Raw genomic sequence first — 11,423 nt, 5'->3', positions numbered from 1 at the left:
CCCCAGGCATCCAGCAGCCTTTCCTGGGCTGAGTGCCCCCTTCATTTGTGAGTGTCCTCCTAAGGTCGCTCGGTTTTGCAGCCCTCTACTCCTTTCTTGAGTTGCCTCCAATGGCACGGGTCAGTGGGGAAGGGTCTCTTGAATATTCCTCTTGACCTTCTGGGAGGAGTGAGTAAAGAGTTACATGGTTCACGTTCCTAACTCAAGCTGGCAGTGGCCCACAGTCTATCTGCAGCCTGACCTTATCACCTTGGGGTGTTTTGTTTTGCATTGTTTTACTGTGAGTTTACTTGTCTGAACCTTTTGTTTCATATTATGCTCCTGGAAGGCTGGGGCTGTTTCTATCTTGCTTCCTAGTCTCCTCAAATCCTAGAACTGAGTTGGAGCTCAATATATATTTACTGAATGTATGTCGCTAGATAGTGCTGAAGTGGCCTTTACTCAGAGGTTAAAGTCATGAATTCAGGGAGCAACAGTGCATTCTGTCTTTTATCCCAGGATTGAGTTAGCAAGCTGGCATAACTAAGTCAGATTAGCGGGGAAGTCTTGAATTTAAATATTGTGTCCTAACGTCTTCGTGCAGGACACATATTACCAATCATTGGGGATGTAGAGTCACCGTGATTAAGAGAGAAGGGAAGTGGACGGGTGTAAGGAGATTTGGGACCCTGGGCAAATCCTCTTTGGGCCTCAGTTTTCCCATCTGCAAAGGGAAGTCATAGTGGTCAAACTCAAACATCTCTGCCAGGAGGCCAGGCCTCCTCTGATTTTACCAGATGCGCCCTACGACTATATTGGTTGGGGGAGGGGGGGGAACGCGGCTTCCGAGATCCCACGCTGCTGGGGTTTCGAATCAGCGCCGCCTTTCAGGGGAATCTAACACGAGCACTTGAACTTGATACTGCCACGTGCCAGTCTCTTCCAGGCGACCCCTATACTGCAGTCTGGGGTGTGAAATTTTTGGGCGCCGTTAACTCCTTTCAGAGCATCCAGTCCCCGACGTCAGGGGAGAGCGGTACAAGTCACCGTGACACCGACACCCAGGAGCCAACCAGGAGCCGGGCGGGTCACCTCTCTCCGCAACTCGAAATATTTTTCTTCTTGTACCCAGAGACTCCTTTCTACTCCACAGAAACGGCTCCTGTGCAAGACAGAGGGACAGACAGGCATACGCAATCTGTGGCAAGTCTAACAAGATAAAACTACGCAATTTCCCTCCAGAACTTAGTCCTCCACTGGAGAGATGTAATTTTTAAAGAAAGAGCCCCGAGCGCTCCCATCTTTTTGTCAGGTTCGCGCCGCGCTGCTTCCTCGCGGATCTCCTTCTCTCAGGTCCTCCAGGGCGGCCGACGCTCTATACGACACCCTCGTAGGCGGGCCGGACTCACGTCTCTCTAGCCAGCTCGTCCTCTCTATGGTCAGTGCACGGCTTCCGGTGGCGGGACGCGGGGCCGCGCACGCGGGAAAAGCTTCCCCAGCGTCCCCCCCAAGTCCCCCTTGTCCCCGCCCCCCCTCCCGCGTCCCCCAGCGCGCCCACCGCCCGCACCTGGGCCGTAGCGAGGCTGCATCTTGAGAAGGTGGGTGGTCTCCGGCCCCGTGTCCCCGGAGGGCGCGGGCCCCGCTCCCCCGCGGGACGCTCAAGATGGACCGTTCCGCGTTCGAATCCACGGGCAGCGGGCGAATCCATTTTAGGAGGAGGGGGAACCGTGGGTCCCGGGCCGTGGCGCGGTGGGAGCGCTGGGAGAGAAACCTTGCGCTCGGAGCTGGGTCCGGGCGCGGGCCAAGTGCAAGCTCCGGGCAGGATCCGGGTTCTGCTACTCGTTGCCATGGCTCCCGGCGGAGCGCCCGGAGCGGGTTGTGGCCCGGGTGTGAGCACTCCTCCAGGCCGGGTTCTCCAGCCCCTGCGGGGCCTGACTCCTTGAGAAGTCTGCAGGGCCTTCCTGTAGGTTCCCAGGCAGAGGAGATCCTGAGACATCCCAGGCTCAGCCAGGGGTTGCCACCTGGCTCCGTCCATGGGTCGAGTGAGGTGTTGTCTTTGATGTTTCTCCGTCTCCCTCTTGAATTCAGATTCCCAGCCTGCTGAGTATCTGCACACTCAGCCGGGAGTTGGGGCCCAGCTCCCAGTGGAGGCCACCAGGGGCACATCAGTATGGCGGAAACACTGGAGTTCAACGACATCTATCAGGAGGTGAAAGGCTCCATGGTAAGAAGAGCTTGGATTTTTAGTACAGGCCAACAGAGGGAAGGACAGTAGACTTTTTGTCCATTTGCAAGAGCTTGCTTTGCTGACGTTGCTACTTTGGAAAAGGAGTCCGAATATAACGTAGTCGGTGTTTTGCCAACAGAAAGCAGTGTGTATAGATCTTCCTCGACTTCCCTTATGTCCCTCCAAACCCATCGTAAAGTGAAAATACCCTTTAAGTCAAAAATACACTTAATACGTGTAACCTGATGAATATCCTAGGTTAGTCTAACCTACCTTACGCAGGGTTTCAGAATGTTTACATGGGGGTACAGCTGTGCAGAATCCTCAGACACAGAGCCTACCTTATAATAAAGTTTGAACACCCACGTGGTTTATTGCATACTGTCATGAAAGTGAAACAATGGGTAGAGCACGGTCAGTCAGAGCGCGTGTGTTGGTTGTGGACGCTGGTGATCGTGGGGGCTGACTGGGGAGCCATGCCTCGCTGCCACTGCCCCGCATCATGAGAGAGTGTACCATATGCTGCTCGCTTGGGAGAAGACACAAATTCAAAATTCAGATAACGGTTTCTGTTGGACGTGTATCATTTTCACACCGCCGTCAAGTTGAAAAATTGTTAAGTGGAGCCATCGTAATTCAAAGACCGACTGTATAGGAATCCCAGGATCTGAGCTTGAGAGGGACCGCTTGTCCTGCTCAGTCCTGAGCGCTGCAACTGAGGACTCGCAAGGGTTTTGGATGCCGGCGTTTGGTGTTAGCATCCAGATTTCCTGGTTATTTGTCTCTTCTTTCTGACTCTCGCCCCTGCAGCTATTGGTCCCACATCTGTATCTGGCCAGCCCAGGATAGGTGTTGGGTGGGACTGTCTGAGCCCGGTGCACCTGTGCGTTGTACCCTTCCATTTGGGCCTGTTTTTCCAACAGAATGATGGTCGGCTGAGGTTGAGCCGCCAGGGTATCATCTTCAAGAATAGTAAGACGGGCAAAGTGGACAACATCCAGGCTGGGGAGTTGACAGAAGGCATCTGGCGCCGTGTCGCCCTGGGCCACGGACTGAAACTGCTTACAAAGAACGGCCATGTCTACAAGTATGACGGCTTCCGAGAATCGGTGAGATGTTCTGTGGCCATAAACCCTTTTTACTATGCCGTCTTGTTTGTTTTTTATCTAGAAAGAGTTGGGGCTCCTTTGAGCAGGGCCTTCGAGGCCGTTAAGCAGTGTTCAGCTTTGGGTGTCTTGTGCTTTGACTCCAGAAGCTTTTCTATCGTTATAGATTTTTGGTGGTTTCTGCTCATTGCCTTTATCCAGATTCAGAGTCTTAGTGCTTTAGTTTGAGTTTTCTTTTTCCGTTTTGAACTGCTCGAGTCAAAGGTCTTACTCCGTTTTTTATTTTCTCTCTCGTTAAAGCAGTACTTCTATAAAGTCAGGGGGCACTGTGAGGCCTATAACCAGAAATGTTATTCATATACTTTCCTCCTCCCCTGGTCTGAGGGTCTGGTCCTCGGCAACAACTTCTTTCAACAGCCTGGGTTTCTGATAGAAAGGATACTGAAGCAGTTTCTCACAGATAATCCCAGCATGCTTAAGTTTGTGTTAAGGCCACCGGGGTTTACAGGGATTGCTCTCTCCCCTCTACCCACAGGAGTTTGAGAAACTCTCAGATTTCTTCAAAACTCACTATCGTCTTGAGCTTATGGAGAAGGACCTCTGTGTGAAGGGCTGGAACTGGGGAACGGTGAAGTTTGGTGGTGAGTCCTGGGAAGACTAAGGTTTGGAGAAGAAGGTCCAATGAAGGATGTCAGCCTTTACGTTGTTTTGCTCCTTTCTGCTACTATTTCTGGTTCCTTGTCAGTTTGTAATTAATCATATATTCAAAAAAAATTTTTTTAATGTTTGTTTATTTTGAGAGAGAGGCAAAGAGCGCACGAGCAGGGGAGGGGCAGAGACAGAGGCAGAGAGAGAAAGAATCCCCATCAGGCCCTGTGCTGCCAGCACAGAGACCGACTAAGGGCTTGAACTCACGAACCGTGAGATCATGACATGAGCCAAATTCAAGAGCTGGACGTTTAACCGACTGAGCCACCCAGGTGCCCCTATAGTTCATCATATATTTATCAAGGACGAAGGGGGTATGAGGCACTGTGCCTCGTCTTGGGGGGACAGTGTGAACAGAACAGCCCCAGGTCCTACCCTCAGGAGGTCAGCAGTCTGGTGGGAAGGCTGTTTCTGCACACCTTGAGGGAAGGAGCTTGTGGTTGATAAGCCCTTACCCCTCAGGGCAGCTGCTTTCCTTTGACATCGGTGACCAGCCGGTCTTCGAGATCCCCCTGAGCAACGTGTCCCAGTGTACCACAGGCAAGAATGAGGTGACACTAGAATTCCACCAGAACGATGACGCAGAGGTCTCTCTCATGGAGGTGCGCTTCTATGTGCCTCCCACCCAGGAGGATGGCGTGGACCCTGTTGAGGTGAGGCCTCCCCTCTTTGCCTTGGGAGCATATGGCGCTGAGCAGGCCCTGGCCGGCCTGGCAGCAGGTCGCCGCTGCCTGACTACCAGTGTGCACTTCTGCAGGCCTTTGCCCAGAACGTGCTGTCCAAGGCGGATGTGATCCAGGCCACTGGAGACGCCATCTGCATCTTCCGGGAGCTGCAGTGTCTGACTCCCCGAGGCCGTTATGACATTAGGATCTACCCCACCTTTCTGCACCTGCACGGCAAGACCTTCGACTACAAGATCCCCTATACCACCGTGCTGCGTCTCTTTCTGCTGCCCCACAAGGACCAGCGCCAGATGTTCTTTGTGGTAAGCAGAAGCCCCTGGGGGTGGATCGGCCTGGTTTGTGCCCGAGTCTTTAATAGATGGATCTTGCCAGTGTTCGGTTCGTCAGCAGTTCTCGGGGTGCTAAACCTTGTCGGCTCTTCCTTACCAGATCAGCCTAGATCCCCCCATCAAGCAGGGCCAAACCCGTTACCACTTCCTGATCCTCCTCTTCTCCAAGGATGAGGACATCTCCTTGACTCTCAACATGAACGAGTGAGTGTGTCCCTGAACTCTTGTCCCCCGCTGTCCTGGCAGGAGACCGGCGTGCTGTTAGAAGGCAGCAGTGCTTGTGACCTCGCATTCCTCTGTTTGCAGGGAAGAGGTGGAGAAGCGCTTTGAGGGGCGGCTCACTAAGAACATGTCAGGATCCCTGTACGAGATGGTCAGCCGGGTCATGAAAGCCCTGGTCAACCGCAAGATTACAGTCCCAGGCAACTTCCAAGGGTGAGAGTGCTGGTCTGGGCTCTGGCCCGCCTAGGGGGCACCGTGCTGGGAACCTAATCTCTTGGAGGTCCGGTTGGGTCTGACCATGATGGGTGTCAGCTGTCTCCTTAGGGGTCAGCCTAGTGAGGTTTCCTCACGCGAGGGCCTGAGGACACTCATGTCGCTGCTGAGAGAGGTGCCTTTGGCTCTGTGCCACCTGTTGCTGAGGTAGGCACTGACTGGGCTCCCCACATCCTCCACCAGGCACTCAGGGGCCCAGTGCATCACCTGCTCCTACAAGGCGAGCTCAGGACTGCTGTACCCCCTGGAGCGGGGCTTCATCTACGTCCACAAGCCCCCCGTGCACATCCGCTTCGATGAGATCTCCTTTGTCAACTTCGCCCGCGGCACCACCACCACTCGCTCCTTTGACTTTGAAATTGAGACCAAGCAGGGCACCCAGTACACCTTCAGTAGCATTGAGAGGTGAGGGCTTCCGCCAGTCACTTCCTAGGCATTCTGGGCCTGTGACTCTTCCCCAACTTTTCAAGCCTTGAGCAGAATTTTTCTTTTGCGTCCTGGGGATTTGGTCCTCCTTGGAGGAAAGCCTATCACTTTCTGTACTTAGATTGTTTCCCATATTAGGTGTCTGGTACTAGCCCTTCTCCACTCCCCCTATGATGGAAATGCTATCTCTCCCTTTCCCGGAATGAGCTTTGTGCCCGGGAAGAGAGTAGCTAATGTTTATTGAGTGCTCACTGTGGGCTGAGCGTCTTACAAACATCTTCAGGCTGAGTCTTCATAACAACCTGTGAAGTACGAAATTCAGACTAGTACAAAGATGAGAACGTCCCTTTCCCTGATGTTCTACCCCTGCCCTGGGCATATCTGGTGCCTAGGTACACACCCTTCCCCATCTTTTCTTTCCCAGATGCTTGACACTGCAGGTTCCTTTGAAGACTAGTGTCTGACTCTCCCTCACTGCTGCCCCCAGGGGTCTGTGGGCTGTTAGGTTGGGCAGCGTGCTCGCCAGCTGCAGGCCCCACAGTCCGCCCTGGCTGACGGGTGTCGGACCAGCTCCAGGCCCCACGGTCTGTCTGCCCTGACCGACGGGTGTCGGACCAGCACACGATGCACCCCTGCGTCAGCCCCTCCATCTAGTAACATGGTGCCTCTCCCCACACAGGGAGGAGTATGGGAAACTGTTTGATTTTGTCAACGCAAAAAAACTCAACATCAAGAACCGAGGATTAAAAGAGGTATCTGTGTGTGTGGAAAGGATGACCCTCTTCTCCTGTCGGGGGTGGGCAGGGATGGATTCTCCTGGCTTCTTCTTCACTCTCTCTTTTCTTCTTACCCTTATAGAAAAAAGAGGTGCGTGTGACCCTTCCCCCCTCCTGGTGCAGGTTTCCTCAGCATGACCTTAGAGCAGCCTCTGCAGCCCCTCAGGAGCCCCCAGCGGGGCCGGGAGTGGGAGGGGCTGGGACTAACCCAGTTGGCAGGAAGTCCTCGGGCATCGGCCCTGCATGTTGGCTGTGTGTGGACAGTCCGGCCCCAGGGTCTTCTGGGAGCTGGTCTTACTCACAGGCATGGGGGTGTGCTTTTGAGTGTACAGGGCTTCTGCACCAGGGTGAGCCGGCCCTCACTCGCCTCTCTTCTCTGGCTAGGGCATGAACCCAAGCTACGACGAGTATGCCGACTCTGATGAGGACCAGCATGATGCCTACTTGGAGCGGATGAAGGAGGAGGGCAAGATCCGGGAAGAGAACGCCAACGACAGCAGCGATGACTCAGGAGAAGAAACCGGTGGGCTAGCCTCGGCGGTGCTGGGGCTGGGGGCGGTCAGACTCTTGCCTGGGGCCAGAGCTGGGTGTCTGGGTAGGGGCTGGGGTCTCCGTATGGGGTGATGCTGATGCATCCCGTGTTCTTCTTCAGATGAGTCATTCAACCCAGGTGAAGAGGAGGAAGACGTAGCAGAGGAGTGAGTTTTGGTTCCATTCATGGGGGTGAGGTGGAGGCCTGTAAGCTTGAGGGACCAGAAGATATCTGGACATTTCTCGTGTCCCAGCATTAGCTACTGACCCAGGGTGGGAACGTGACCTCCAATGATGTAACACCCGGAAATGCTTTCAAAATCGTCCAGGGCTTTCAAGTGCAAGGCACGTCGGAAAGCCAAAAAAGCAGTGGGGAGAAAATGGCACTAAGAGCCAGTGCTTGCCCACTCACTAGCTGGGAGTGTTGGGGTCGGTTGCTGAAGCTGTGTATTTTATTTTATTTCTTAAAATGTTTTATTTATTTTTGAGAGAGAGGGCATGAGCAGGGGAGGGGCAGAGAGAGAGGGAGACACAGAATCTGAAGCAGGCTCCAGGCTCTGAGCTGTCAGCACAGAGCCCAACACCGGGCTTGAACTCATGAACTGTGAGATCATGACCCAAGCTGAAGTTGGAAGCTTAACCAACTGAGCCACCCAGGTGCTCCTCCCTGTGTATTTTAAAGAACCTAATTATATGGGTATGGATGGACTTGGACTGAAGTTAGTTTTCCTGTTTCTTTTCTTTTTCTTTTAAAGTAATCTCTACATCCAGTGTGGGGCTTGAACTCACAACCCTGAAATCAAGAGTCGTATGCTCTCCCGACTGAGTCCACTGGGCGGCCCTAGATTTTATTTTGTTATATTTACTTACAAAAAGTTTTCCCTTTTCTATAATGATTGTCCCTTCATCACAAAAGACTCTAGGGTGGATTAAGACCAGTAGCTCAAAGGAGGTAGTGAAGAGGCCTTGGGGCATGTTCCGGGCAAGATGAGACCAAGTGTCTGTCCCCAAGAGTATGGGGGTGGAGGAGGTCGTGGGTTAGGCCTTGAGCAAAGAGAGCAGCTGAAGCCTTTGTTACTTTGTGTCTCACTGGTTGACTGATGCCATGCTGGGTGTGAAGAGGCAGGGCCGGTGTGGGGAGGGGACCCAAAGCCACCTCAGTGGAGAGGAGGAAGCAGGGTGGAGACCAATGGTGGAGGCTGTCCTGTGGTCCCACCTCCCCTTTTCTGGGCAGGGAGCTTTAGACTCATTTCCCTCTTGCCCTGAGGCTGTGGGGTGCTGTCCTCACTCCTGGGTCTAAGCCCCCCCCCGCCCACCCCTGGCAGGTTTGACAGCAACGCCTCTGCCAGCTCCTCCAGTAATGAGGGTGACAGTGACCGGGACGAGAAGAAACGGAAGCAGCTTAAAAAGGCCAAGATGGCCAAGGACCGCAAGAGCCGCAAGAAGCCTGTGGAGGTACACGCTCGGGTTGGGAGGGTGTTGGGGAAGCTGTTCCCTTTGCCTTCTGTCCACCACTGTTCCCTTTGCCTTCTGTCCACCACCAGTGGGGCCTGTCAGGTGGGCCTGGGGCTGCTTTTTGTGGCCAATGAATATGGCCTTGAGGAGTATCTTCTTGGAAAGTTTTCTCTCTGGCCTTTGAGATAATTAGCTTCTGGGAGATCTGAATTAGGAGACTGGCTTCTTCTGTCCCAGCAGCCCCAGGCAAGGGGCCCCTGGTGAGCTAGGCACTGGGTACTGGGGGTAGGAAAACAGGGTTCCTGTCATTGGGAGCCCTTAGTTTAGCTCTATGCCTATTTAGTCCTTCTCCCCATTTTTCCTCCAAGTAGGTGTTGTCAGTAATTTCTTTCGGAGAACATGGGGGTGTCTGTGAGAAATAGATGGTTGAAGGCATTTGGGTTCTTATGTAGGTGAAGAAGGGCAAAGACCCCAATGCCCCCAAGAGGCCAATGTCTGCCTACATGCTGTGGCTCAACGCCAGCCGAGAGAAGATCAAGTCAGACCATCCCGGCATCAGTATCACAGATCTTTCCAAGAAGGCAGGCGAGATCTGGAAGGGAATGTCCAAAGAGAAGAAAGAGGTGAGCGGTAGCAGAGATAGAGGGGGCAGGGATGGGCCTTTGGTGAAACTTTTCTGTATAGATTTTGCCTGTGTCAGGGAAGAGGCCTCATTCTTATCTCTTTTTTTTTTTTTCGTGTGTGTATGTGTGTGTGTGTGTGTTTGCGTGAGAGACAGGAGTGGGATCGCAAGGCTGAGGATGCCAGGAGGGAATATGAAAAAGCCATGAAAGAATATGAAGGTGGCCGGGGTGAGTCTTCTAAGAGGTGAGTGTTGGGAACAAAATGGCCCAGTGATTGCTTTTTCGACATCTATTTTTGCAGGTCTAGGTTGAGAATCAGGGTGCTGAAGATAATAAGTATGCTCTGACTGCAATAGGGCAGTGCTCCTCAAGTCTGGGTAGGCAATTACCCAAGTATGGGCAGTTTGCTAGGGAATTGCTGAAGTCACAGGATAAAGGGGGCCCTTTTCATGAGGGTCAGTTTTATTCAAAGGTATGGGGGAATTAACAAAAAATTACGATGGAACATCATTCAGATGAACTTTTAAAGACAAAGCAAGAGATGCCAGATAAGTCTGTGAGTGCAACTGCTTCAGGCTCTGGCCTGTGATTTTTCTGGTTATTTGCTTAGGATGCCCTCCCTTGGGGCTCTTGGGGCTGACCTGGCTGGCTGTTCGCGTTCATAGTGAGATAGCAGTGCGGCCGTGAGTGAGAAAAGTTCTGTTAAAAGTTAGGGTGGATTGGCTTTGGTGGGTGAGCCTGAAGGCCCAGACCCTTCTCCCTCTTGCTGTTATAGGGACAAGTCAAAGAAGAAGAAGAAAGTAAAGGTGAAGGTGGAAAAGAAATCAACGCCCTCGAGGGGTTCATCATCCAAGTCGTCGTCAAGGCAGCTGAGTGAGAGCTTTAAGAGCAAAGAGTTTGTGTCCAGTGATGAGAGCTCTTCTGGAGAGAACAAGAGCAAAAAGAAGAGAAGGCGGAGCGAGGTGAGGCAGGAGTTTGGGATGAGGGGCCCCTGAGGGGTGGTTGGCTGGGGGCCAGGGGCTGTGGTAGGTCTGTGAGAGTGATGAGGGGGGAAGGGAGTGCAGATTGGAGGTCTGAAGGCCAGTGCTGCAGCTCAGGGAGAGGGAGTAGGGAATTAGGGGTCCTTCCATCACTGAAAAGTGGCTCCCTGGGAGGGCAACCAGGACTCAACTTTTCTCCTTAAGAGACCTTTGATTTTCAGGACTCTGAAGAGGAGGAGCTGGCCAGTACTCCCCCCAGCTCAGAAGACTCAGCATCAGGATCTGATGAGTAGAGCAGGGGGAAATTCTCTCTTCTGGAGGTTGCCCTGTCACACCTGCAGTCTCTCCACCCGTGTTTTGGTACCAGTTTCTCCTATGAAATGTAGTCCTTGGATTTTGTGCCATCTGGACAAGCTCTTCTGGTGGGATGTGCACTTCAACTGGGGCAGGAGGGGAGGGGTTTTCCCTCTACTGCTTTCCGAGGATGGCTCTTTATAATTTGGGGAGAGATTGGGTGGGGGGCAGGGCAGTGCAGGGTGAAACACTTGGCCTGCTCTCCCGACCTTAGGGATGTAGCCGCTGCTTCTCCTGTTCAAGTTGCTGCAGCAGGGGTCATGTGCGATCAGGCCTGTAGCTCCTAACTGGGGTCTATTTCTACTTTTATTTTGTATTTCTGGTCTGTGAAAATTCAACATTTAATAAAGGGAACTGACTTTGGAAACCATGTCCTTATGCCTCCTCTCTAGCCCTGTTGTATTGTCCCCATTGTTTTTGGTGGTGTTTACCATGCTGTTGTGACTGGGCAAGGCTCTGCTGGCCAGCCGGGAAGCAAGTCTCCAGGTACATCCTGTTCTGTTCCCGGTTGGACAAGCATTGGTTTTCACTCTCTTCTGCCGGGATGGGCCACCTGAGAGTCTAGAAATGAGAGCTGATCTGATTAGGAAGTCACTTTCACAGTTCACTCCATTAGCCAAGCTGAGGGGAGGCAGCTTCTGGCGCAGTCCTCAATCACCTAGGAGTCAACGGTCTTCCAGCGCTTTAGATAATGGAATCAGGAGTGACTGGCCCCCTTGCAGCGGGGAGAATGGAAACCTGAGCCTGG

General features: G+C 52.9%; 1 protein-coding gene across 2 annotated transcripts; it reads left to right on the top strand.

The window, feature by feature from the left end:
* Positions 1 to 1,416: 1,416 nt before the first annotated feature.
* Positions 1,417 to 11,045, top strand: SSRP1 (structure specific recognition protein 1). Of its 2 annotated transcripts, none has more exons than XM_030332473.2 (17): positions 1,417 to 1,577; positions 2,068 to 2,203; positions 3,130 to 3,315; positions 3,848 to 3,953; positions 4,483 to 4,673; positions 4,778 to 5,008; positions 5,136 to 5,239; positions 5,342 to 5,470; positions 5,714 to 5,935; positions 6,636 to 6,708; positions 7,117 to 7,255; positions 7,385 to 7,430; positions 8,589 to 8,718; positions 9,171 to 9,341; positions 9,497 to 9,585; positions 10,117 to 10,303; positions 10,543 to 11,045. In XM_030332473.2, exons 2-17 carry the CDS (start codon positions 2,150 to 2,152, stop codon positions 10,612 to 10,614), a joined length of 2,130 nt encoding a protein of 709 aa, XP_030188333.1. In that variant the 5' UTR covers positions 1,417 to 1,577; positions 2,068 to 2,149; the 3' UTR covers positions 10,615 to 11,045. The 2 variants fall into 2 exon arrangements, with proteins under 2 accessions (XP_030188333.1, XP_030188334.1); XM_030332474.2 differs by lacking the exon at positions 1,417 to 1,577 and adding an exon at positions 1,714 to 1,942.
* The last annotated feature ends 378 nt before the right edge of the window (positions 11,046 to 11,423 follow it).

This window comes from Lynx canadensis, chromosome D1, assembly GCF_007474595.2.
Source record: "Lynx canadensis isolate LIC74 chromosome D1, mLynCan4.pri.v2, whole genome shotgun sequence".
Lineage (NCBI taxonomy): Eukaryota > Metazoa > Chordata > Mammalia > Carnivora > Felidae > Lynx > Lynx canadensis.
Note: the sequence above shows the minus strand (reverse complement) of the source record. Positions and strands in the feature narration are given on the sequence as shown.

What these genes read in the sequence shown, in the direction of transcription:
- SSRP1 (XM_030332473.2), top strand. Translation starts at nt 2,150, where the DNA reads ATGGCGGAAACACTGGAGTTCAACGACATCTATCAGGAGGTGAAAGGC. An exon ending in AGGAGGTGAAAGGCTCCATG is followed by an intron (nt 2,204 to 3,129) that starts GTAAGAAGAGCT and finishes TTTTTCCAACAG; the next exon opens with AATGATGGTCGGCTGAGGTT. An exon ending in ATGACGGCTTCCGAGAATCG is followed by an intron (nt 3,316 to 3,847) that starts GTGAGATGTTCT and finishes CTCTACCCACAG; the next exon opens with GAGTTTGAGAAACTCTCAGA.